The 27,070-nt window shown below is 33.9% G+C and overlaps 1 protein-coding gene across 7 annotated transcripts in view; it reads right to left on the bottom strand.

Moving 5' to 3' along the window:
• The window catches only part of MMUT (methylmalonyl-CoA mutase), a 50,095-nt gene that overhangs the window by 22,459 nt on the left and 566 nt on the right, over window positions 1-27,070 (bottom strand). For 5 of the 7 annotated variants that reach the window (XM_087857037.1, XM_087857040.1, XM_087857038.1 and 2 more), the window contains exons 2-11: window positions 23,706-24,130; window positions 22,083-22,450; window positions 16,618-16,775; window positions 14,448-14,619; window positions 13,265-13,513; window positions 10,449-10,560; window positions 9,340-9,455; window positions 7,125-7,240; window positions 4,812-4,943; window positions 3,215-3,362 (exon numbers count right to left, since the gene is read on the bottom strand). In XM_087857037.1, the coding sequence (XP_087713163.1) occupies window positions 3,215-3,362; window positions 4,812-4,943; window positions 7,125-7,240; window positions 9,340-9,455; window positions 10,449-10,560; window positions 13,265-13,513; window positions 14,448-14,619; window positions 16,618-16,775; window positions 22,083-22,450; window positions 23,706-24,090 (1,956 nt within the window). In that variant the 5' untranslated portion in view covers window positions 24,091-24,130. Of the gene's footprint in view, window positions 1-3,214; window positions 3,363-4,811; window positions 4,944-7,124; window positions 7,241-9,339; window positions 9,456-10,448; window positions 10,561-13,264; window positions 13,514-14,447; window positions 14,620-16,617; window positions 16,776-22,082; window positions 22,451-23,705; window positions 24,131-24,943; window positions 25,040-26,824; window positions 26,943-27,070 lie in introns of those variants that run through there. The other 2 variants (XM_045802014.2, XM_087857041.1) reach the window with 2 other exon arrangements.

Genomic DNA, 27,070 nt, shown 5'->3' with positions numbered 1-27,070 from the left:
GAAGGAATGGTGCCAAGAAAGCTGTTCTTCATTATTAACTGGATTTAACCAGTATACTATACAGAATCATAAAGGATATTTTCAAGTATTCAATTATTAACTGAATTACCCAGAATCATATTCATTCTCTGCAAAGAGTCTGCGACATTTGCTTTGATAATCTGCATGTATTTAAATAACTTCATATAAAAGACACCTACAAGTTTCTCATTGTAAATATAAGTATATTGAGAAATTTGGGGAGGATAAAGTTATCTCAGAAACCACTGAACAATTATAAGATCAAAAAAATTATTACAATCTGAAAATTTCCTTAGTTTTGCAATATTTTAACGCTCATAATTTCAGTGTGAAAACAAAAGATCCTATGCTTTCGGTAATGAAGCCAAATTCAAGAATATCTCTAAGTAAATTACACAGCATACTGGAAACCTTCCGTCTGTGAAAAATATAACCTATGAAATTAAAACATTTAAGAAAATGTGCATATTCTTGGTAATGATGCATTAAGAAATTTAATTGACTTATCCATGATGGGTCATTCACATCATCCATGTTACCAAAATTCATTAGATTAAAATTCCACTTAACAATTCAGTTCCATGCTTTATGCTTATATGTATTAAACTGTATTTTATGTTACAAATAGTATTTTATGTTAACAAATACAAATATGTATTTTATGTTATCAAATAGTGAACATCCTAAAACTTCAAATATAATTTTACTTAATTCAGACACAGAACTGCAGGTAAGTACCTTCATCCACAGGTAAGTTTTTCTTTTCTATTTTTAATGACAAAGTTTTATGTTAACAAATTTGGTGGTACTAAAAGGTCAAATTATATTTTAATAGATGGCATGTAATGGGGAAATGAACTTGCAGCTCTTTGAAAAATTCTTGTAAGTGCCAATGGATGACAACAATTGTTTTTAATTACTTTTATTTTGTAAAAAATATTTCCCAAAAGCTGATTACAAAATATTCTGGTCATTATTTAAAACAAACAAAGGGGCATCTGGGTGGCTCAGCTGGTTAAGCGCTGGACTCTTGATTTCAGTTCAGGTCACGATCTCAGGGTCCTGGGATCAAGCCCCACATCGGGCTCCCCGGGGAGCAGGACATCTGCTTCTCTCCCTCTCCCTCTGTCCCCCCCTCCTCTCTCTCTCTCTCCCTCTCTAAAACAAACGAAAAGCTAAAGTAAAAGGGTAGTAGAATATAAGTAAAAAACGAGAATGGGAAAGTATTCAACTGAAAGGAAGAATGAAAGCAATCTAAATATATACCTTTATTTAATCTAAAATATATTTGAGGTTCTTAACAAAACCTAGCTTAAATGTATTTATGAATTTACCTACCAACACAGTTCAAAGATGTTATCTCCACAAGTTCAGGCTAACTCTTCATAATAAAAACGCCTTCTAGACTTTTTACAGTAATATTTAAAAATTCATTGTTGAACACTACATCAAAAACTAATGATGTATTATATGTTGGCTAACTGAACATAATAAAAAAAAATAAAATTCAAAAAGGGAAAACTCTTACAGATTCTACAGGGGATGGGTCTCTTCGGGAACATTTACTTCTTTGCTGGTAAAAATGCAACAAATACTCTTTGTCTTCATCTTTGTTGACCCATCTACAGTGTGGAGTAACAGTACTTCCTTTTCCCTGAAACTGTCCTTCTTCCTCAGTTTTTATCTCACTCCTCACCCCATTCCCTTCCCCTTCTTTGCTTCCTCCTTCTCTTTTTCCTTTTAATGTTCAAGTTCTCATCTTGCAATATACATTCTTGATGGGAAGTTAAATCAGTTTGCATGGTCTTGGTACCATTTATACACTGACAAGTCTCAAAATCTTACTTATAATGGAGGCCTAAAGCCTCTCTTCTACGCTCCAGAAATGCATATCCAACTTTCATGGTCATCTTCATCTAAATGTTCCATATGCCGGTTCTCTTAAGCCTGCCTCCTTATCGTAAATGGTCCTTCTTTAAATTTTCTTCACAATCCTAGCCGACCTCTGCTAAGACCCTGACAGTGCCTTGGTTAAGGCTTGCCTTGCTTCTCACTCAGGTTACTGAACATCTTAATTGGACTCCTTGCATCTAGTCACGGCTCCTCTCCACTTCAGAAAGTGATTTTCCTGGAAAGTGAGCTTTCTAATGTATACATTTGATTGTTACTCTGCCTAAACACCTTTGGAATAATGTTCAAACTTCTTAGAATGGCACATACAAGGCTATTCATCGTAATCTACATATCATCCTAAGCTCTGTATTCTATTTGTACTTAACATCTCACAGTCACCTGAAAGCATCATGCCTCCATGACTTTGCACCTCTGCACCTCTGCCCAAACCAACCCTTCTTCGCATGTCCTTCCCTGCCTTGCTCTCCAGGCTTCCAAAAGGCACAGCTCAACCATAAGTTCCTAGAATATGTGGACAAGTTCCTTATTCAAACTTTAATTACATTAATTATTACTCTGTTGTGATTACTGGTAAGTAAATCTCTTTCTGTTAGGAGTCTGTAATCTCCCTGACGACAAAAATGATATCTTATTCAACTAAGAACCTAGCATTTGGTAGATGATCAATAAATATATAGTGGAAAAAGCTTTTAATATGAAAGTTATTACAGTGTACTCAACCAAAGATATTTTGTAGAGAATGACTGCTGTCTCTCTCTATAGAAAATTTCAGCTTCATTTACTTCCAACAAATTATCAGCCTGCTGGATTAAATATTCTGTGATTAAATAAAATACTACGGGAGAGTGACAAGAAGAGAAAATCTAATTATGAATTGAGCTCTCATTCTGATGCTTGATTCCCCTTTCAAAGCACTTTCCACCAATCCAATGTGGGCTATCTTTCCCACAAATTATCAGTCAAATCTCAATAAATGATACAATAAGATTTTTGAAAGTAACCTTCAGTTTCAGACGCCTACTAACAATTTTAGTTACTGATACTGATTTTTACAAAGTCTGAGAAACAAGTACATTAACATAAATTACATTAATTTCCTATTTCTGTCATAATTAACTGGATTATATGCGTTCAAAAATAAATTGGGGAATTTGTTGAATTCATTTTCTTCTTTTACAACTTGAAAAACATCATCACAGTTTATCATCTTATCATTATTTGTTCTAAGTATAAGTGATTTATGACATTCTTTTGAAATTCCCCCAACAATTTTCAATACCTGAAAAAGAGGACCTATGTCCACATCAAAACCAAGGTCAGCAAATCCTGTAGCAATAACTTTTGCTCCTCTGTCATGTCCATCTTGTCCCATTTTTGCCACAAGAAGACGAGGTCTGCGACCTTCACGTTCCATAAATTTATTAACCCTAAGAACATTTTAAAATATAGCAGTTATTAAAAAGTAATAATTATAAAATACAATTTATACATTAATTGTCCCAAGGTAAGACATACAAACTATGATTTATTCACAGCAAATCTTTCAAGTTTATTTAAAAACACCTTTTTGGGGTGCCTGGGTGGCTCAGTCGTTAAGTGTCTGCCTTCAGCCCAGGGAGTGATCCCAGGGTCCTGGGATCGAGCCCCACATCAGGCTCCCTGCTCCACTGGGAGCCTGCTTCTTCCTCCCCCACTCTCCTGCTTGTGTTCCCTCTCTCGCTGGCTATCTCTCTCTGTCAAATAAATAAATAAAATCTTTAAAAAAAATTAAATTAAAATAAAATAAAAATAACACCCTTTTATATCTGTTTACTCATATTTTGTGAATATCTCTATTTTAAATTGAGAATTCCATTAAAGACTGGATATGCTTACCACCTTCCCCTTAGAGCAAAGTCTGAAAGATGGCACAGCTAATAAGCCCATAACACTCGAGAAATCACAGTGAAGCAAGGTGAGGAAATGACAACTTTTCACCTTCTTAAAGCCAGTCTCCAGAGTATAATATGCATAAATATTTATTTAAGAGTCATTTATACAATATAAATATTGTATAAATATAAGTATATAAATATTTATTTAAGAGTCATTTATACAAATGTGACTCACTAGTTGCTTTGAACTGTTTGTATCTCACCTACTCATCACAAGTGTGAACTCCTCCAAGCTGACTGCAATGCGGTGCCTTCTAATGACATATAATCAAAATATCTGCCAGCTTAAATCAATAAATTTATGCCCCACATTAAAAAGTACTACATTTGTTTTTGTTAAAAGAAAAAAAAGTTCCATTTTGATGACTTTCAACTTGGATGTTTTGATATTTATCTCATTTATAACTAGCAACATAAAAAGAGGGATATTTATTAAAAAGGCTGAGAAAAAATCATCAGGAAGCTATATTTACACCTGGGAAGTATGATCAATTTATATTAATTTATAATTCCTAATCATGTTTGACAGTGCTATTTACTGTCAGTTAGAAAAGCCTGATTTTAATTTATGCATAAATGGCAACCAAATACTTATTTTCAAACAGGAAATTATTTTATAATTATTTGAGCAATTAAACAATTTGAATAAACTTAGGAAAATATTAAAGTACACTGTAGTAAGGAGACTGAAATAGAAGTACGTAGGAGATATGAAGCAATATCAATGTTAGTTAAAAAAAAAACACATTTGTTTTAAATGAGAAACTCCTAAAGGGAACTATGGTGAAAATTCAAAATACTACATCAGTAAAACTACAGACTAACAGGAAAGTCAATTCAAACATTTTCCAAATGGTGTGTGAGAAAATTAAGCCTGTAGTTGATTCACAGGGATTATGTTAACAGAAAAGACATTCTAGTGAAAGAAATCTCACATATTACCTCTTGATAGCATATGATATCTCTTTACTTTCTCCAAATTCCTGGCGATATGCTCCACTCACCATACGATCATTAGCTTTATGTTCACCAAACACCTTTTTCATAGCATCTGTGATTTCTCCAACTGTACATCTAAAATATTAAAATTATAAAATACAGATTCTATTAACATCATCATTTGAGATAAAAATATTTACTTACTTTAATATTCAATATAATTAGATATACTTTATTACCTAAGTAAAAAATATGCTATCAAAAATCTTATGGTATTTGTCTCTCTCTATTTCGCTTAAATAAGAATTTTTTTTTACTACATTGATGAAAGCATCTTTCCTCAGAATATTTACGAAGAATGATTCTGGATGCCTTTATACACAATAATCTTTTTAACATTTGTTAACTAAAAAATAACTGAATGACTTAAAAACTATAAGTAAATAAGCATGTAAACGTTACTGTATAATTCACCACTTAACAATACAGATAGGTAAAGAGAGCAAAGTTCCCACTGATACTTTTTTTTTTTTTTTTTTTGAGACAGAGAGAAAGAGAGGAGGGTAAGGCAGAGGGAGAGAGAGAATCTTAAGCGGGTTCCACATCCAGTGTGGAGCCCAACACAGCGCCTGATCTCCTAGCCCTGAGATCATGACCTGAACTGGAATCAAGAGTCAAGACGCTTGACTGCCTGAGCCACCCAGGGGCCCCTCCTGCTAATACATTTTGATAGAAAGTAAGTCTTTTAGCATATTCCATCTATTTGTTTACTAATTCATTCAACAATTATTGAGTGCCTAATATGGGCCAAGCATGGTAAGTGCTAGACATATGATGATAAATAAGACTGGGGTGGGAGTGGGGGGATGACCTGCTCTTACACAGCTTATCATTTAGTCAGGGGATATAGACAATACACATGCACACAAATGAATTAATAAGAATTTCATATGCTAATAAGCACTATGAACACACTGGGAAAGCTATTCTAAAGATATTGAAGATATGAAGATAATAACTTTTTAACTAAGACCTAAATGATGAGAAGGAGAAACTCAAGGGAATATAAGGGGGAAAACTGTTTGAAAAAGAAAGTACTAAATGCAAAAGTTCGAGAGGTAGAAAAACATGCTCTTTGTTCTACAACTAGAAAGAAGGACACTGGGGACACAGCATTTGAAGGAAGCAGAGTCATATCTCACACAATCTTGCAGGCCATGGTAAGATTAGGTTTTAATTTAAAAGGCATGGGAGACCATTAGAGGACTGTAAGCAGAAGTTTTATTTCTTTTAAGAAATTAAAACTGGAAAAAAAAAAACCCAAAAAACAAAAACCCAACCCACATACTATTTACTCCACCCTTTAAGCACTTAAAACAACATGTTAAAAAAAAAAAAGTTCATTATATTAAGCAATAAATAACAAAAGCAAAAATAATTCATTTAGTGACATCATGTATTGGGAGAAAATTTTCTGTGGTTACAGTACAGGATCTATTTGTTGATTTTTAATACACCTTTAATAGCACCACATGCTTACAGAACAGGGACCCCAGGGTATCATGAATAACGCTCTATCTGCTCAAACCCTGGTGATAGCCAAGTACTGTGCATGAATAAAATGTCTAGCTGGCCGCCCGGCTGTGCTGTGTCCTGAACCACACTGTGGCAAATGAGTTCCTGGGGTGCTCAGCATGCTACCTTTCATCCAGTGAAGGAAAGGGGAGAGCTTAAGCATGTTTCCTGCTCAGAAAGGTTTCATGATGCCCTTGGTGAAGAACATACATGAGTTCATTTATAATTCATTACCATCTAGCTGCTAAAATGACCAGCTTCCAGCTTTTCTCTGGAGAGGGAAATGAGTACACGTACCTAAACAGTTCTCACTACCTTATTTTGCCAGTAACTGAATTTGACAAAAGCAATCACTTTTGCCCTGTTTTATTCATTTATTTGTAGAAATGTTTAGACCTACATTAGCTAGTTACTAATGACCTGAAGTTATTTTCCCTTGTAACATAGACTTTCTCAAAACCTGAGGACTTTATGCTTGGTATATTTTAAATGTTAATGTTACATTTTTAAATTTTATTTAAGAAGATTAAAGCCTCTTAATGTTTATATGTTTAAAAAAACCATGAATGCTGTAAGTGCATAGATACTTAAGAAAAATAAAAACTAACTTCATTTGAGTTTACAATATTTTCGTTTAGGTTCACATGGTTTATACGATGAACCTTTTATTTAAATACACTTTGAAAAGCCAAACTGGTCAACTTCTGGTATTTGGAAATCTCCAAACTTAAATACCCTCACCTTGCACGAGTTGCATCCACTGCAAGAGCCAGAATATTCCCATCTCCACTGGCAGCACATTCAGTCAGTGCAGCAAGACAACGTTCAGCCAAATCTTGATCCCTGCTGGATTTGACCTTATGAAAAAGGTCAAGAAAAGGGACAATTAAGTGAATAGAGCATAAAGCAGAGATCAGGAAATTGGATACCAATATACATCACATAGAAATTGTTCCATAATCCTAAACTCAAAAACAAAAGGAAAAAAAAGGAGAGAATAATACGTATCCTAGGTCTGATACTCATTCAATTTATTCATTCATTCATTCAATAAACATTTAAGGACTTCCTAAAATAATACTGAATTCTGCATAACCCTGATAAATCAGAAACAAGCAGGTTAACAATAAATAATAGTGGTGACTCTCCCAAGCAGTACATGCTATTTAGGCTTTACTAATGTAACAAGACATGGAAAACAAGTAGATCTTTTACATGAGTAATTTCAAAGGCACACTAAAGAATAATAGTGACAAAGAAGAAAAAATAATAATAATAAAAGATTACAGCTTAGAGAATACTTCAGTTATATGTTGTTTTCCTTAGCTAATTAACAACATATTGGTAATAATATGCATGTGTATGGTTTTTCTTTATTTAAAAATGATCCAAAGAGGGGCTCAGTGAGTTAAGCAATGGACTCTTGATCTCAGCTCAGGTCTTAATCTCTGAGTTGTGAGTTTAAGCACTGTGTTGGGCTTAAAAAATAAAAATAATCCAAAAAGAGAGAAAAAGAGACAAGCGACAATGAGAAATACTGCAACAGAGACAAAAAGACAATGAAAAGCATGGTCAAAAACTTTCCCCCTCAGGTCCTAGCTCTACTCTGCTCTGCCAACAACCTGCCTATACAAAGTTATCTAAAATCCAATTTTTTACAAGTTTACACCATCTATAAAAGAGTCTAAAATATGATACTGCTCAAGATGCTACTAAAATTATATAATATCTATAAGCAGAAGTGGACCAGAAATCTTATACTAAGGGCAAGGAAAAACCCAACTCCATTTTCACTATTGAATTTCTCTCTTGCCTGAAATAAAGTTTAACATCATTTATGGCAAATGGAACCCCTCAAGCTGTGAGGGTGCAGAGTTAATAAAAGCCTAAAGTATAAGAGAGGAGAAAAGGAGTTTTCCAAATATAATAAATGTTGAGACTTTTGTGATGACTGAAAATAAAATGCTACATCCTAAGTAGGACCTTTTAGAAAAATGACAAAAATGTGAGAGAGGAGTTATTATCTCCTGACTGAGGGTGAAAATGGAAATAGTGTCATTAAACATCTGCCATTAAAAAAAATGGAAGATGATAGTTGTGCATTCGGTCTAACTGAACAAATTCTATCAGATTCCTAAAGAACATCTAAACTGAGGAGGGAAAAAAAAGTCAGATCTTAAAACTATCACAGGGAAAGTAAACCGAGGAAAACCATTAAAGATCGCTAAAGAACATCAAGTTTCTTGCCTTAGAAATAACAGTAATTATAAAAGCCAGAGATTAAGAGACCACGGTAGCTTCATACAATAGAAATATATAAATTACAATATAAGAATATGTTTTATCTATCTTGGTATTTCATATACATTGATTCATCTTGGCAAGAAATTGGAAATAAAGTTAGGATAGTACTCTAGTTTCAATCGGAATAAATATGTTTCATTTATAAACTATATCTTACTAAAGCACCATTAAAATATATTTGACCTAAAAAAAACAGAAAGCAAATGATTCTTTCATAGTAGTATCAGAAACCATGGTCTACAAACAAATTACAGTGAGAAGCCCTGGCTTTAGATACTCTGAACTTAATTTTGTTGTTAACTTTGAGTGAGTTACATAATCATTTAAGCCTCTGTTATAATCTGTAAATTATGGGAGGTATTATTATTATGATAGTGGTTTTTAATAACAATATGTAAGTTTCACAGAGGCAGCTGTCATGATTTAAAACAGGAGTGTCTGCTGTCAACAGACTTAGATTTGAGTCTTGGCTATTCAATTATTTATTCCAGACAAGTTTCTTAATCTCCCTTACCTTTAGTTTCCTTAACTTTAAAATGCTGGGAAATAATACCCCCTCATGTGGTTGTCATAAGGATTAAGCAAGACAATGTAAGGGCTTACACAGTGCGCAGAACACAGAAAGCACTCAAAAAATTATAGCTATTATTACCTTCTTGAGTTTTTCAATCTGTTTGTTACGCACTGAAGTATTATCAATCGCCAAAACTTCCACAGATTCTTCTTTTTCCAGTTGGTACTTATTTACTCCAACGATTATTTCAGAACCTATTAATTTCCCAGAGGAAAATAATATGTAGATTCTATTCACAAATAATTGCCTAATAGTAAAGCTTTGATCATCACATACTTTCCTTATAAGCTTAATATTTTTAAGTAGTATTCTTAAATCTTAATGAAACTTCAATATAGATCAGATATGTATCAGAATCTCTGTAAGGGAGGACTTTTATTATTCTCTCAAACTATATGCTGCCCCAGAGTTTCTGATAAACACTCTTCTAACACTGAAAATTAAAATAATAATAGCAGCTACATCAAGATTTATAAGGAAGAAGATTAACATCCAATAGCGTTTCCAATATATTCTTGAATTCTCTTACAGCCACTTTTAAAATTTGTAAGTAATAAACCAGAATTATAAAGACATTTCCTTAACATAGTAAGCCTCAAACTACCAGATTATTACTGTATCTAAAGACATCCTGCCACCCACCCCCTCCTCTTATTTCCTTTATTGAACTCATCACAATCTATAATTATCTTGTTTATTTATTTAATTGTTCCTTTTCTCTCTCTCTTACTAAAATGTAAACTCTAAGGGTGCAGAGAGCATATCTGAGCTATTCACAGTTGTATGCCCAGACGTAGTACAGTGCCTCAAATGCTAAATGGTAAGTAAGTGTTGACAGACTGAATGAATAAATAAATACTCCAATGCAAAGCACAATGACCAATAACAATATCACCTTTAATACACTGGAAATACCCACTTACACACGTATATATACACAATGGGCATACCTCCACGCATACTCTACATATGCTTACCCCTGTGCATCCATGCATGCAAAAATACAAACAGGGAGATGGACAGATAGATAGAAAGATAGACAGGAAGATAGAGATGAGAAACATTTTATCCAATTCCATTTTTCCATTATTTTTGTTTTATTAATTATGTATGTTATCTTCAAACAGAAATTAATATTTCCTTTTAAATACTGGATTTCACACATAAACATTTTCATTTTATCTTACCAGAATCTATTCTTGCTTGCCTTCGGGCAGCACATTCTTCAATTCGAAGTTTAGGTATTCCTTCTGCTACAGCTTTGGCCATTCCACCCATCTCTTCAATTTCATCAATGAGCTAATAAGAAAAATAGATTAATAAAACTGGAAAAGAATATAAAGATATTTTTATAAACTGTACAAATTAGTTACATCACATAATTACTAATATTAATAAAGTCATAAACTATCTTAGTGGTAAGTTTATTGTTTCATAAGAAAAGAATTAAGTTGGGGCGCTTGGGTGGCACAGCGGTTAAGCGTCTGCCTTCAGCTCAGGGCGTGATCCCGGAGTTCTGGGATCGAGCCCCACGTCAGGCTCTTCCTCTATGAGCCTGCTTCTTCCTCTCCCACTCCCCCTGCTTGTGTTCCCTCTCTCGCTGGCTGTCTCTCTCTCTGTCGAATAAATAAATAAAATCTTTAAAAAAAAAAAAAAGAAAAGAAAAGAATAAAGTTGACTTCAAGAGCATTCATTAGAAATTCTACAGAGTTAGGGGTGCCTGGCTGGCTCAGTCAAGGGCAGCATGCAACTCTTGATCTCAGATTGGTGAGTTTGAGCCCCACGTTGGGTGTAGAGATTACTTAAATGAATAAATAAAAACAAGAAAGAAAGAAAGAAAGAAAGAAAGAAAGAAAGAAAGAAAGAAAGAAAGAAAGAAAGAAAGAAAGAAAGTCTACAATTAACAATACACTACTGTGTATTTGAAAGCTGCTAAGGCAGTAGATCTTAAAAGTTCTTATCACAAGGAAAAACATCTTTTAACAGCGAAGTATGGATATTAACTTATTCTGGTAATCACTTCGCAATTCATACATATATCAAATCATCATGTTGTATATCTTAACCTAACACAATGATATGTCAATTAAAAAAAGAAATTAAAGTTACTTGAAAAGAGAAAAACTAAGATGTAGATTCTAGAAAACACAGAACCTCTCACTCAAGTCTTAGGAGTAAACTAAAAATAACATCAATTCTCTCATCTTCAGTTACATAAGTGACGTATTCATGGTCACATAAATAAATATTCTTTAAAAAGTGTATTTCAAAATGCAATTTTATTTTTGATTTGAGCAGCAGAGTAATGATTTAACTCCATCCTCACTGATACTAGGAAACATCTAAACCTTTAATCACAGCCTCATGTATATGTGAGATGGTGGGGAAGTGAATGGTGGAAGGGTATATGACTTAGCAGAAAGGAACAAAGTTAAACTTGTTTTTCCTTGGAAGACAGGAAGCTAAAAAGAGGGGGGACTACTTTAGAATTTGCAACTACCCCTCTCCCATTCTGTCAAGAGAACCAAAGTTTACTGCCTGCAGAAAACGGACCAAAGTTTACTTAGGCAGAAAAGCAATGGGTTATCAAACGCCAAGTACAGAAAGAGGCAAGAGCAAGATGCCTTGTTGAAATAAAAACGTGCATTCTGAATAATAACACTAAGTACAAAAGGCACACAGAGAAAACAGACAATACAGGATATAGAAGAAAACTTCAAAAAGTATAATTAATATCCTCAGAAAAAAATTAGACTCTGTATAAATGAAACAAGTAGTATAATAATACACAAGGGAGAAAAGTAGAAAACAAAAATGAACTTTTGGAAATTAAAAATATGATATATGAATTTTACAGCAAGTAGAAATGTAAAGTTGATGACTCTCCAAGAAAACAAAACAGTATTTCATGGATGAGTTACAGAACAGATAAGAACACTAGAGTATCTTGTAAGGACGTCCCTACCCAATAATTAGGAGTTCTAGAAAGAGAAACCACAGAAAAATGGCAGGGAGAAAATTATCAAAAAAGTAATAGAAGATAATTTCCCAGGGCTATGAAAACATGAAAAATGGGGGAGTTAAAAAATGACCACCAAAGGTTCAGTACAATGCAGGAAAAACACACACACCAAAGTCCAGCAACTCGAAAATAGAGATCCTGAAACTGTTAGAAAGTTCCTGAGAGTGAAAATAGCATCAGATTTCTAAACAGAAATAGTGGAAGCTAGAATAAAAGGCTAGGATAAAAAGTTGATCAACGCTTACACACTCCCAAATGAAAATAATTTCAAACACAGACTATCCATCAAATACCAGAGTAGAATGAAGACATTTTCCAAAGTTTGACGTAAGTCATCTCCCATGTACGACTTTTAGAAGAGGTTCCTATGAGGTATGCTTCAAAATAACAAGGGATAAGTCAACAGAGGTAGACACAGGATTTAGGATGCAGATTCAACATAGCAGAGGCAAAAAGAATTCCCAGGAGAATGGCAAAGGGAAGTCAAAGACTGCAGTCTAAATCAAATGAGAGCACTGGAGGACTTCAGAAGGATATATCATTGAGATATAATCGTATTGGTAGTATTATGAGACAAGAGAAAGCAGAGGTAAGAATCAGCTAAAATACTAAACTACCATACTACGAAGCAATAGATAATGCCTAAAATTGATGGAATTAGACCTAGTACATATGTGTCATTCTAAAATATGGAGATAAAAACAAACAAAAAAGATGCAGTGATTCAAGGAAGCAGAAAAAATGCAAGTAGAAGACAAAGGACTGCTTTTTTTAACTCTTTGAACAAAATATTTAATATAAATACAAATGCATTTTATGTTTCCATTTGTATACTATTAAAGGTGAATCTAAAATTATTTTCTCTCATTTCATAAATCTTGATATAAACCTATAAATGATTTGATTTATAAATCAAAATACCTATAAATCTTTATAAATCTGTAAATCTTAAAACCAAAGTTTCAAAGAGGAGAAACTGACCTTCAAGGCAGCATCATAAACATCATTTGTGAGAGATTCCATCATATAGGAACCTCCCCAAGGATCAGCCACTTTGGGAATCCCGGATTCTTCTTGAATAATGATTTGTGTATTCCTGGCAATTCGAGCACTTTTCACAGTTGGCAAACCCAAGGCTTCATCAAAAGAATTTGTGTGCAAAGACTGAGTCCCTCCAAACACTGCTGCCATTGCTTCTATTGTAGTACGAATAATGTTATTATAAGGATCCTAAAACATTTAGTGAAAAGCAAAAAGTCAAAACAAGGCAACAGTTGATAAAAGATGCTATGATTAAGCAGTGGCTCGTGCATACTTATTTTGCCAATGTCTACGTTAGGCTTCAGATTTAACAGGCACTCAACAAATGATTTATTAATAAATGATCAATGAAACAGATGAACAATGTACTATGAGATAAAAATTTTGGGGTTCATTCTGTTCCTGATTGTGATTTGGGCAATTCATTGGACCTTTCTGAACTTTAGCTTCCTTAGCTGTAAAATGAGGAGGTTAAGACAAAAATGATTATTAAAGTTTCTCCCAACCTGAAACTGTATTTCTCCATTTATGAGTACCTGAAGTCATATTTAATATGACTTTTTTTATTCACTTTTAAGTATACAAAAGCAATGTAACTTTAAAATTATAAATTATTTTTAATGTATCAAAATATCATGAAAAAAAGATCATCACACTATTTTTTAATAGAATGAAATTACTCAAATGATAACAGTCTTTAAATGGGTCTATTTGTATGCATACTTAAACACATAGCTAAAATAAATAATATATATGCACAAAATGTGAATCAGGCAATTTTATGTTAAGAATTTTAACTCTTAAAATTATTTAAGACAATATTAACTAAATTATGGCTTTTACTTCTTCCTCATCATCATTTTTTTTTTTTTTTACTTTTAAAAAGGTAAACAGCACTACAGGTAAGCAGATTTATATGATTTTATATTGTTAACCACTAGAGGGAGCCAGTTTTATTTATTGTAATATGTGTTAAAAAACATAAATGTGCATTATGCGTCAGAATAATCATAATTTTCAAATATTAACAGATTGGTTCTTAAATCTACTTCATTTGCGCTATGTTGCTTGTAAGACAATATATAACTTTACTAAACCCCTACACTTTAAATTATACATATACCTGCTCAGTAAGTGACCATCCTGATGTCTGACAATGCGCTCTCAGAAGAAGAGATTTAGAGTTTTTAGGCTGAAACATTTTCTGTATTAAGTGAGCCCAGAGTCTTCTCCCAGCTCTCATTTTTGCTATTTCCATATAAAAGTTCATCCCAATTCCCCAGAAGAAAGACAACCTAAAATAGTAATGTTAAGTCCATTATTTGATTATACTTAACAATACAAAATGGAAAATAAAACTAACTGTATCACACAATAAAGAAAATAGTGTCCAGATTTTAATTTCAAACACTTAAATTTGAATTAAAATCAAAGCATATATACTTAAGTAACTTTAAACCTAACAGATAAAAGTACAGTTTTAAGCACACAGAAGAAAGAGCTGTGATTGTTGCTTCAGGTAGGAAGTATTCACTTTACAAATGTTTTTTTGTTTTTGTCTTTTTTTTTTTTTTTAGAAAAGTTCCAAATAATAAAGAATGTGCCCTTAAATAAAGAATGAATCACTATTCAAAAATAAAATATATTAAGAATACCCGGTATGTAAGTCAGGGGTCACCTATGAAGGGAATAAAACCACCAACTTGTTTTCTTTGGATAGCAACAAAGTTTTCCTGTTTTTTGTTTTGTTTTGAAAGAATAATTATATATTTGGTGTAGGCATATATTTCTCCAATTGCCCCCAAACCCAAAATTATATTCTGCAGCTGAGTTACACATTTAGTTTACTTGCCTGTGCCTAGAGGCAAAAAGGCTGTGTTTCTTTATATAAGACAAGGTGAGCCTTAAGTAAAGAAACTAAAACCTAATAAAAATTCTTGACATACCTTTGGAAGTTCTTAACACTGCTATTCTCAAATATTTGTCTCAGGATACCTTTTCATTCTTAAAAATTACTAAAGACCCCAAGAAATCTTTACTTGGATAATATCTATCAATACTTTACATATTAATTCATTTAGAAACAACAAACATATGACATTTTAACATAAATAACATTTTTATGAAAAATAATTATACTTTGCTAAAATAAAAAATTATAATAAAACAGTCACTGTTTTACATTTTTGCAAATCCAATGTGTGGTTTTAGGGAAAACAGCTGGAATCAATGTCTGCTTCTACATTCAATCTGTTGCAACATCATGTATCTGGAAAACAACACTGTACACTTTTAAAAGAATGGAGGTGAAAAAGGCAGATAAAGTCTTAATACAATCATGAAAACAATTTAACCTGAAAGACCCCAGGAAGGGTAATGACTCTGAAAAGTCCTTGGACCACACTTTGAGAAATGTTGTCATAGTATATGTATAACAGCCTCTGGTGTAAAGGAGCATTCACTAGTCTATAAACAATATGAGGACAGAAGTCATGTTTTTCACAATTTTTTTTCCCAGCACATAAGCTGGTACTCAGCCAGAGCAAAATTTAATAATTAATTGTTTAGCTGACCAATTTTTGGTCACCAAATTTAAGCACTTCATAAACTTCAGTTAAGCTTTTCCATATTTTTTTAAAGATTTATTTATTTGTTTGGGAGAGAGAGAGAAAATGAGCGGGAGGGACAGAGGGAAAGGGAGAGAGAATCTCAAGCTGACTCCATGCTGAGCACGAGCCCAACGCAGGGCTGGATCTCAGGACCTGGAGATCACGACCTAAGCCGAAACCAAGAATTAGATGCTCAACTGACTGTGCCACCCAGGCACCCCAAGCTTTTCCATATTTTTCATACAACTTTATTAACAAGCTATTTTGAAACAGAAATGTTTTAAATAGCACTGTGCATTCCAAAACATTTATATTATCTAAGTGCAACAGAAAAAAAATGAAATAAATGACTTACTTTCTAGAATGGAAAATTAAAAGAATAAAAGCTAATATACCTGAATATGATGTTTACATTTTAATTGTCAAAATATATCAGGTAATTGTGTTTTCTGAATAGCTAGAAACAAGATTCCTCTAATTTACCAAGAAGTAGTCAAATTTAATTCTGATTTTCAATTACACACAGTATTGGGTTATTCTCTCATTATTACTCCAATAAAACATAAGAGAATCTAGTATGACACTTATACAGATTTATTTTATCAATAGATCAACTGTATACTCATAAATTGGTCCTAAAAATTTTCCTAATATTGAGACAATCTCTGAGGTCAATATACTCACCTTGGTGCAAATTCATCAATTGTCAGACCAGCTTGGAGTCCAGTTCTACAATATTCCAACCCATCTGCTATAGTATAGGCCAGTTCCAGAATGGCATCAGCCCCTGCTTCCTGCATATGGTATCCACTAATTGAAATTGAATTAAATTTTGGCATATGCTACATAAAATAATAAAAATATAACAGTGAATAAAAATTTTAAAAGACTATATTAAACCCATTTTCTAAAAGACTATTATTTTTAAATGATGTTCAACTCAGATATACTAAGTAGTCTTTAATATTAACTGAAAATACTTAATGCTTACTTTGTTACGTTTAATTCACTCCTCAATTTAAGTGGTGATTCAATGAACCACCTGTTTTATTTTTCTAGTGAAAAGAAATTTGCACTAACCATTCGTTAGAATCAAAGTTTAAACTCTGAAATTAGTTAGTTAAAGTTAGGAATGCAACCTTTAGTCTGAGAACTGAATAAGACATCTTTAATTCCAAACCAGTTACTATGACCTCACAAGGTCCTAAGATCTCATAACTTTGGGCTAATCTGCTGAAGATACATAAATTTAAGTTTTACTAGTTATCAATTTCCTTATTTGAATGAAGTCGCTGAACATGAATAAGCAAATGGTGGGGGTTAGGGGGAGAGAAAATGATTCAATCCTTAGTATTATATATTGAAACAAAACAGGATAAAATACATGGCTTAAAAATCAATTGACAAGGCAAGAAACAATTGCTGGAGAGGATGTGGAGAAAGGGGATCCCTTCTACATTGCTGGTGGGAATACACTCTGGAAAACAGTGTGGAGGTCCCTTAAAAAGTTAAAAATTGAGCTACCCTATGACCCAGCCATTGAACTACTGGGTATTTACCCCAAAGATACAGATGTAGTGAAGAGAAGGGCCATATGCACCCCAATGTTCATAGCAGCATTGTCCACAATAGCTAAATCGTGGAAGGAACCGAGATGCCCTTTTTTTTTTTTAAATGATTTTTTTATTATATTATGTTAGTCACCATACAGTACATCCCCGGTTTCTGATGTAAGGCTCGATGATTCATTAGTTGTGTATAACACCCAGTGCACCATGCAATACGTGCCCTCCTTACTACCCATCACTGGTCTATCCCAATCCCGCCCCACCGAGGCCCTCAGTTTGTTTCTCATAGTCCATAGTCCAAGATGCCCTTTAACAGATGACTGGATTAAGAAGTTGTGGTCCATTTATACAATGGAATATTACTCAGCTATCAGAAAGAACAAGTTCTCAACATCTGCTGCAACATGGACAGCACTGGAGGAGATAATGCTAAGTGAAATAAGTCAAGCAGAAAAAGACAATTATCATATGATTTCTCTCATCTATGGAACATAAGAACTAGGAAGATCGGTAGGGGAAGAAAGGAATAAAGAAAGGGGGGGTAATCAGAAGGGGGAATGAAGCATGAGAGACTATGGACTCTGAGAAACAAACTGAGGGCTTCAGAGGGGAGGGGGGTGGGGGAATGGGATAGGCTGGTGATGGGTAGTAAGGAGGGCACGTGTTGCATGGTGCACTGGGTGTTATACGCAACTAATGAATCATCGAACTTTACATCAAAAACTAGGGATGTACTGTATGGTGACTAACATAATATAATAAAAAAATTTTTAAAAATCAAAGATTTCAATTAGATTTACTGTGACATTTTTTAAAATTTATTTTTATTTAAATTTGATTAAAATATAATGTATTATTGGTTTCAGAGGTAGGTCAGTGATTCATCAGTCTTATATAATACCCAGTGCTCATTACATTACACACCCTCCTTAATGTACATCCCCCAGTTACCCCATTCTCCTACCCCTCTCCCTTCCAGCAACCCTCAGTTTGTTTCCTATGCTTAAGAGTTTCTTATGGTTTGTCTCCCTCTCTGATTTCGTCGCTTTATTTTTTCCCTCTTCCCCTATGATCCTCTGTTTTGTTTCTTAAATTCCACATATCAGCAAGATCATACAATTGTCTTTCTCTGACTGATTTATTTCACTTAGCATGACATTTAATGCTAAGCATATCCCAGTCAGGCTTTTTCTACCAAAATCACTAAGAGAATGGCATTTCAGGGGGCACCTGGCTGGCTCAGTGGAAGGAGTATGTGACTCTTGAACTTGGGGTTGTGAGTTTGAGCCCCACATTGGGTACAGGGATTACTTTAAAAATTTTAAAAAAAAGATTAAAAAGAAGAAGATGGCATTTCCACCATTCTCCTAAAACTTTTTATTAGGTAGGGTACATATCACATATATTCTGCCAAGCCCCCAAATTATTATCCTTCCCAAGAGTTGGCCCAACATAAAATAATAAAAACTAAATCATCGAAACTCAATATGGTAATTAAGAACATGGGCTCTAGAGTCAGAATGCTCAAAGTCTAGCTGTGTCACTTAACTAGCCATATGACTTTAGGCAAGTTTCTCACCCTTGTTATTCCTTGGTTTTCTAAAGTATAAAATAGAGATAATAATTATGCCTTCCTCACAGAGTTGCAGGATTAAATGAAATGATACACCTAAACCACTTAGCATTATGCTAGTATGCAGTAAGCATTCAAAAAGTGTTACTTGTTGTCGCTAACATATGCTACTGTATTTTCTGTAATCTGTAATTTACATTTTTGAATATTTTATTTATAATTAACCAAAAGCGCTTGAAAAATGTTCCATCGCAAAAACAACAAGGGGATTGAATTACATGGAATTGAAAGACTACTTGAATATATGTAGAGTTTATAAATAAGAAGCAATAAAACAAACAGGTGTTTCTCACAAAGAGGAATTTAACAGCAGAATTTCTTTTAAAATAATAGAAATACTGGAATATTGCAATATTATATTCAGCCTTAAAAAGAAGGTTAATTCTGACACATCCTGCAACATGGATGAACCTTGAGGACACTGTGCTACGTGAAATAAGCCAGTCACAGAAAGACAAATATTGAATGATTCCCCTTATACGAAGTAGCTAAAGTAGTCAAATTCACAGAGATAGGAAGTGGAAAGATAGTTTCCAGGAGCTGGAGGGAGAGGAAGATGGGAAGTTATTACTTAACGGGTACAGATTTTCATTTCCGCAAGATGCAAAGAGTTCTGGAGACGGATGGTGGTGACGGTTGCACAACAGTGTGAGTGTACTTAATGCCACTGACCTGTACACTTCAGAACAGTGAAGATGGTAGATTTTCTGTTATGCATATTTTGCTACAATTAAAATATTTTTAAAAATATAGAAGTTGACAGTTTACAAAGTATGTCAGTATAACATTATTAGATCAGTATATGAAACTAGCACTTTTATCACTTATGTGAAGGATTATACAAAGCAATTTTGAGCTTAAACATGACATTAGGAGCTTTCAAAAAGGTGAAATGCCCTGGAGCTTTTATACACACTATTTTTGTTATACATCACAACTTGGCAACCTCTGCTCCAAAATAACAGAATAACTTTTCTCAAAGTGGGCTTAGTTTCTGAACGTTTGGTGATTTGTGTATGTACATAGACAGTGATCCCACTTCATATTGCACTTTGTATAAATGAATGACTATTTATTTTCACATATTGGTAGTATCATGGTCCCATTACGTGCCTTTAACCTCATAAATTTGTCATTAGCCTTTGAAGAAAAAATATGTAAATATGTATGTGTAACATGAGAATTTCTCTCTAAAGCAGGGCTTAAAATTTTTTGGAAAAGTTTGACAAAGTATATTACGTGAATTCAGATTTACCTCAATGTCAAGAATTATATTTACATAGGAAAAAAGAAACTTGTTTTGATCTCAGGTAGAAAAATAGTTAGATTGCTTTGAATTTTTTGTAGCTTTAGACTTTAAAAAAGCTAGAATTTATTCTGTTAAACTAAAAGTGATTTGGAAAATTATGCCTTTGGTTTAATTATTGATGATAACTATCATTCAGTTAGGCTTATGGATTGAATTATGTCCAGAATCACGTTTACTTAGATCCTGAACAGTGTTATAAGAATCTGATTGGTATTTGTCACCTTTATTTAAGAACTATTGTCTGCACATTTCAAAGCTATTAATGTGGATTGGTTTGACCAATAACCACTGCTTGATCTTTACAATCAAACTTTATAACTAAAAAAAAAAAAAGGTGAAATACCCAAGTACATAACATCACAAACTGCACAAATTGCTACTCAATTCTCCACTCTCCTCCTTTAATACCTGAACCATAAATGCAGAGTGCCACTGTACAAGGACTATATTTCCAATCTTCTCTCACTACTATGAGTGTCCACTGAAATACAAGTGGGATTAGGGTTTCTTCCTTCTGGAAATTTACCTTAAATCAGAGAAGCTGGGTCTATCCCCCCTCCAATAAATACATCTAGCCCATCCACTTCCTCAACCAAAAGCTGGCATAGTAACAATAGAGGACAAGCAAGATTACAGGAGACTGGAACCCTAATGACTACGGAGCTACCATACAACCAAGCTCTTGACAGCCTACTTTTCAACTTCTTTCAGATGAAAGACAATCGACTCCTATTTAGTTTAAGCTACTGCTATTTGTGTATGCTGCTAAATGTAATCATGAGCATATGTTCTTGAAATTGAAAAGGGGGATAAAAATTTACAATTCTGTACAATACAGTTCACATAGGCGAATGGTATCTATGAGAAGAAAGTAAATTGCCAAGTGTAAAGGCTGAATATCAATGAGGAGAGTAAGCAATGCTTGCAAGAGTTCTGAGACAACAGCAATTGTAAGAAGTAAAAGAGATTAAAAAAAAAAAGATTTCATGGTGGAGGAGAGATTGGCCCTTTACCATGAAATAACATAGTCTAACTTTAAGGCAGGTTAAGAGAAGGAGAGCATTGCCAGCAAAGAGCAAAGTGTGAGTGATGGGGGAAAATACATATTAATTACTCATAGGAAGATGAAGTTTCATGTTTCTCTGTGGAGGGACTGCTACTAACATAGGAACACTATAAGATCCTTCTTTTCCCACCACTCTGATGAGGAAGATGAACCTAATTCAGGGGTGAAATACCAGGGACCTCACTGTAGATGCAGATACAAGTGATATCTTATTAAGCTGATATTTTGATCCCCAAATATCTGACACCACTGTATACTTCAAAACTTAATATGAACTCTGGAAAGAAAGAAAAAAGTATAAATTATGAGACCTCCTTGATTCTAACAATTACTAGAAGATAAAAATTTTAATAAAGAAAATACAGTAAATGTCTAATGCCCAGATTCTTATAGATAACAAGAGTATAAAATGAGTACATTAAAAGCAAAAAAATACAAACTAACACACATACACATAAAACCCATACTCTGACTTTATACTAAAACTATTATTCAGACTCACTTATCAAATTCAAATTAGGTTATGATATTTTATAACAATTCTTACATCCAAAGAAGTAAAGCAGAAAATACCTGTGCTGTATATTGGAAGATGTCAGCAATAATTCTCATGGATGGTTCTGGAGGAAAAATGTAAGTATTTCTGACCATAAACTCCTTTAATATATCATTCTGGATTGTACCAGTAAGTTTCTCTTTAGGTACACCTTGTTCTTCTCCAGTTACTATAAAAGCTGCAAGAACTGGAATAACTGCTCCATTCATGGTCATGGAAACTGACATTTTTTCTAAAGGAATTCCATCAAAAAGAATTTTGGTATCTTCCACAGTGTCAATAGCAACTCCAGCCATTCCAACATCACCACGAACTCGAGGGTTGTCTGAATCATATCCACGATGTGTTGCCAGATCAAAGGCAACTGATAATCCCTGCTGACCAGCTAAATACATAAAGAAAAACAATTAGGATTAAGGAGTCTGGCATCAAAGTAAACTGATACATTAACACTACTAAAAGTGTTGATTTATCTCATCATTGCATACTTTTATAACAGACATTTTTATGCTCACACATGTCAAAAAAATTAAATAAAGATACTTCATTTCCTAAGCTGTTTCCCATGTGGTAAAATGCATAAAGTGAGTTGCAGAACAGAAAGAATAAAACATCTGACTTATCTCATGTCTGAGGACTTTTTTTATCCTAGCATTTTTTAATAACTGAAAGTTTGTACCTCTTAATCCCCTTCACCTATTTTGCCCTTATCTTAACAATTTCAGGTAGAAATATTTTTTAAGATTCATGTAAAGATTTGGCTATTTACAAATAGTTTACATAACTTAATATCTGCATGCTTATTTTTGTTTTTATATTTAATATGGTCATAACAAGGTGTCCTGCTATTCAAATATTCTGGGAAACTGACAGGCAAAAAACTAAAATAGTCTAGACTAAATATAAGATCAATACTCGATGAGCAATATAAATTTACAAATCCTCAAATTTAGCATTCAAACAATATGATTTTAATACAAACCAGACAGAAGAAATAGTACTTAATATAATTTTCAAAGACACAAATGCCAGACTGCACTAAATATATTTGTACATTATCATTTTTTTATTAGTTTATTTGGGCATCTTTTAAACCGTTTTCCCCTTCAATTCCTAGCTTGATAAAGCTTCTCAAAGAAAAAGCCAAGGTCTGTTGTTATCACACAACTTCACCTAATTCCTTTTACATAATATGCATGTGTTTTTTTAGAATTTATTTATTTATTTGAGTGGGGGAGGCGCAGAGGGAGAGAGAGAGAGAGTCTTTTTTAAGTAGACTCTACACTGAGTGCAGAGACCGACACAGGGCTTGATCTCAAGACCCTGAGATCACGAACTGAGACAAAACCAAGCGTCTGATGCTCAACTGACTGCACCACCCAGATGCCCCCATAACCTACATGTTAATTGTTGGCATTCAAGAATTTAGCACCTTAATGTGGCTCACCCATCCTTTTGACCACTGAAGTTGAAAAAACATTCTTTTTCAGAGCATAGCCTTGACTACAAAATTATAAAGTACATCTTTACAGAGATTAACCAGTCTCTTTATAGAGATTAACCAGTCTCCCTTCAAAAGAAGTCAAGAACAGGAAATGTATGTTTGATTATAAATATTATGTGTTGAATTAAAATCTCACCCTTAATATTGTCTTTATAGAACTTATTGCTTTCTTCCACAGTACTAAAACCAGCATACTGGCGGATGGTCCAGGGCCTAAAGGTGTACATGGTGGGATATGGTCCACGTGTGAATGGCTTCACTCCTGGAAGTTCTTCAGGGAAGTCCTTGGTATCCCTGCTAGAATATAAAGGCTTTATGGAGATCCCTTCTGGAGTGTGCCATATTAAGTCTTCTGGGTTTTTGCCTTTCAACTGCTTTTTAGCCAGGGCAGCCCATTCTGGGTGAAGGGGTTGTCGCTGATGCAGAAGTCGCCGCCATATAAGCCTGGATCCTGGTGACTCTTTGAGCTGCTTCAGGTGGTGTGGTGAAAGCAAAAGAAGCCGAGTCTTAGCCCTCAACATGATGGAGCATGAAAAACACTCAAAAGGAACTAGAACTGGCCTAGAAAAAGAAGCAGAGTATATATGTATTTACAAAAGGCAAAATGGGAACTATTGGTGAAAAGGGAACAAAAGCAGTATTTTAGTATTATTTCATCTCTTCTCCTTTTCTGGTTCCTATACCTGATATTTTATAACTTCGGCCCCTCTTCTCCACAACCACTATCACTGTTCTAGTCTTCTTCCTCAATACTTTTTAGCTAGTTTTACTGGCCAGCCTTAGGTCCTCTAATCCATGCTACACACTGACGCCAATGCAAATATGATCACGTCACACTTCACTTAAGATTTTTCAAAGGTTCTGCATTATGTAGAGGATAAAATACAGCCTCCTAATTTTTTCATTGAAAATATTTTTACACCTATTTTATGACAGGCATTGTGTTGGGTGCTGGAGAAAAAAGTGGTGAATAAGACAAATAGGCATTCAAAGCCTCTATGACCTGATCTCTGCATCTCTCAGACTCATCACTGCTTTTGTCCTCTACACATTTTGGTCTAGAAATACTGGATAACCTACAGCTCCCTGCATATATCAAAGTTCTGTGACTTGCTCTTGCTCATCTACTTAGAATGTTCTTCTTTGGCTAATGTAGCTAAGGCATCATCTCCAATACACAGGGCTTTCTACGTGCCAGGCACTGCTGTAAGGACTTTACACAGAGTAGCAATTTTAATCCACACAACACCACCAAGACAAGTACTAATATTATCCCCACTTTACAGCTGAGGAAACTGAGGCACAGAAGAGCAAGCATTTAAACCATAGGCAGCACTAGGTTTGAGAGTCCTTGCCTTTAAACAATATACTCACAGCCTCTCCCTGAACTCACAAGCTGGGCTAAATGAGCTCTTCAGTAATCCATACCACAGCACTGTTTCTCTGTTTACACATATGTCATCTCCCACACTACAATATATTAGAACACAATTTTTTATGTTTATATAAAATATATTTAAGACGTAGTTTATATTTATACAAATACAAGTATATAAAATTTTATATAAATATACATATATATATATATATATATATATATATATATTTCTCTGCTAGTTTATAAACTGATCCAACATTAGAGGTGCATATTCCCGATAACTAGTGCAGTCTGATTTCATCATTTTACATATTTAGAAATTAAGATCCAGAGAAATAAAGGAAATAAAGAAGCTTAAAATTCCACTCTTCATCTGAATTACTAAATATACATCAGAGTCATAAAGCCTCAACATATAGAGCCTAGTATTTTAAAAGATTTTGAGATGCAAAATTTTATTATATATTCATCATGCCATCTAATATATAAAGCAACAAGTAAAGTGAGCTTAAAATTGTATTTTCCATACCATCTCTTACTTACCAATTTAAAGAAGCTTAAAGAAAAATAAGAATACCCAACACTTGTTAGTGGATTGTGAAACAAAAGTCATAAACTACTGGTGGGAATACTAACTGCCTTTACTACTTTGGAAAGCAAACTGGTAGTACAAATAAAAAGTGTCAGAACGGATTATGCCACTCCACTGAGGAACAACACTCCTGGGAAAGTTACTACATAAAAATACATGTTTCCTAAGTTTTACTTGTAATAAAGAAAATTTAGAAACATCTTCAATGTCTAACAATGTAGGAACAAGTGAATAGTATATACAAGTGATAGAATTTCACGGAGCTATTAAAATATATTTAGGAAACAGACAAAACTAATCTTTAGGGGCGCCTGGGTGGCTCAGTCATTAAGCATCTGCCTTTGGCTGAGGGCGTGATCCCAGCGTTCTGGGATCGAGCCCCACATCAGGCTCCTCTGCTAGGCGCCTGCTTCTTCCTCTCCCACTCCCCCTGCTTGTGTTCCCTCTCTCACTAGCTGTCACTCTCTGTCAAATAAATAAATAAATAAAATCTTAAAAAAATAATAATAATCTTTAATGTCAGAAGTCAGAAGAGTGGTTACTTATGGTGGCCGGTACAGAAAAGGAGAGGAGCTTTGGGGTGATGGTCTTGATCCAAATGCTAATTATGAAGATGTACTCAGTTTGTGGAAATTCGTCAAACTGTGCAATTGTGATATGTGCACTTATCTGTAAATATATTACGCATAAGTCAAATTTAAAATGTTACGCATAGTTTCTTTAAAAAGGAAATAGGCTCAAAAAAGTATTCAGTGAAAGAATCAGGATAAAATATTGTAAATGCAAAATGTTCAACTGGGTAAAAAGTACATAGAACAAACTCTAAACAGAAACACAACAAAGCAATTCCCATTATTTTTTTAAAGCTACTGTGATTTTTATTCTATCATATCCATAGGGCCCTTGCCATCCATCTTCTTGCAAGCATAAACTACAAGTACTAGCTTAAAAAGTAGGTGAGAAAAATAATTAATTTATGACTGAACCATCACAGTAGTAATGATATAAAAGGTAACTTGAAAACTGCCTGAGGCTAGATTTGTACACAGGACAAAACACACTTATATACATAAAATACCGGTTCCCCAAACCTGGAAAGAGCCCTCTATTAGGTGACTTCGGGAAAATCACATGGCAAACCTCTGAATTTTCTCAGATCTGTGAATATGCTTCAAGCATCCAAAGAAGCAAAATGCAAAACAAATATAAGTTACTGACGATTAGAATGTGTTAAAGAGTAATGATGAAGCCCACCCGCATAGCCCCCAAAATATGGGTAAAATACCTATAGTTCTGAATCAAATAACTCTTCAAGTAATGTGGTTTCACATTAATAATGCAGGAAAGGCTAGCCACCTCCAATATTCAGCCAATCTGGGTTAGAGATGACAACATCTTGCTCTCTTTCAAGATAAAACAGAACAAGTTAGTAATTTACAGCTTTATGTCAATTTAGACCTGTCTTTCCTATTTTACCTGTCACCCTTTTACTTTCACCTGTATACAGAAAGTCACCTTCAGTCCTGCCACC

The sequence above is a fragment of the Ursus americanus genome, chromosome 29 (genome assembly GCF_024610735.1).
Source record: "Ursus americanus isolate L20-20 chromosome 29, mUrsAme1.1.p, whole genome shotgun sequence".
NCBI classification, from domain to species: domain Eukaryota; kingdom Metazoa; phylum Chordata; class Mammalia; order Carnivora; family Ursidae; genus Ursus; species Ursus americanus.
The sequence above is the reverse complement of the archived record's forward strand: the minus strand, read 5'-3'. Positions and strand labels throughout refer to the sequence as shown.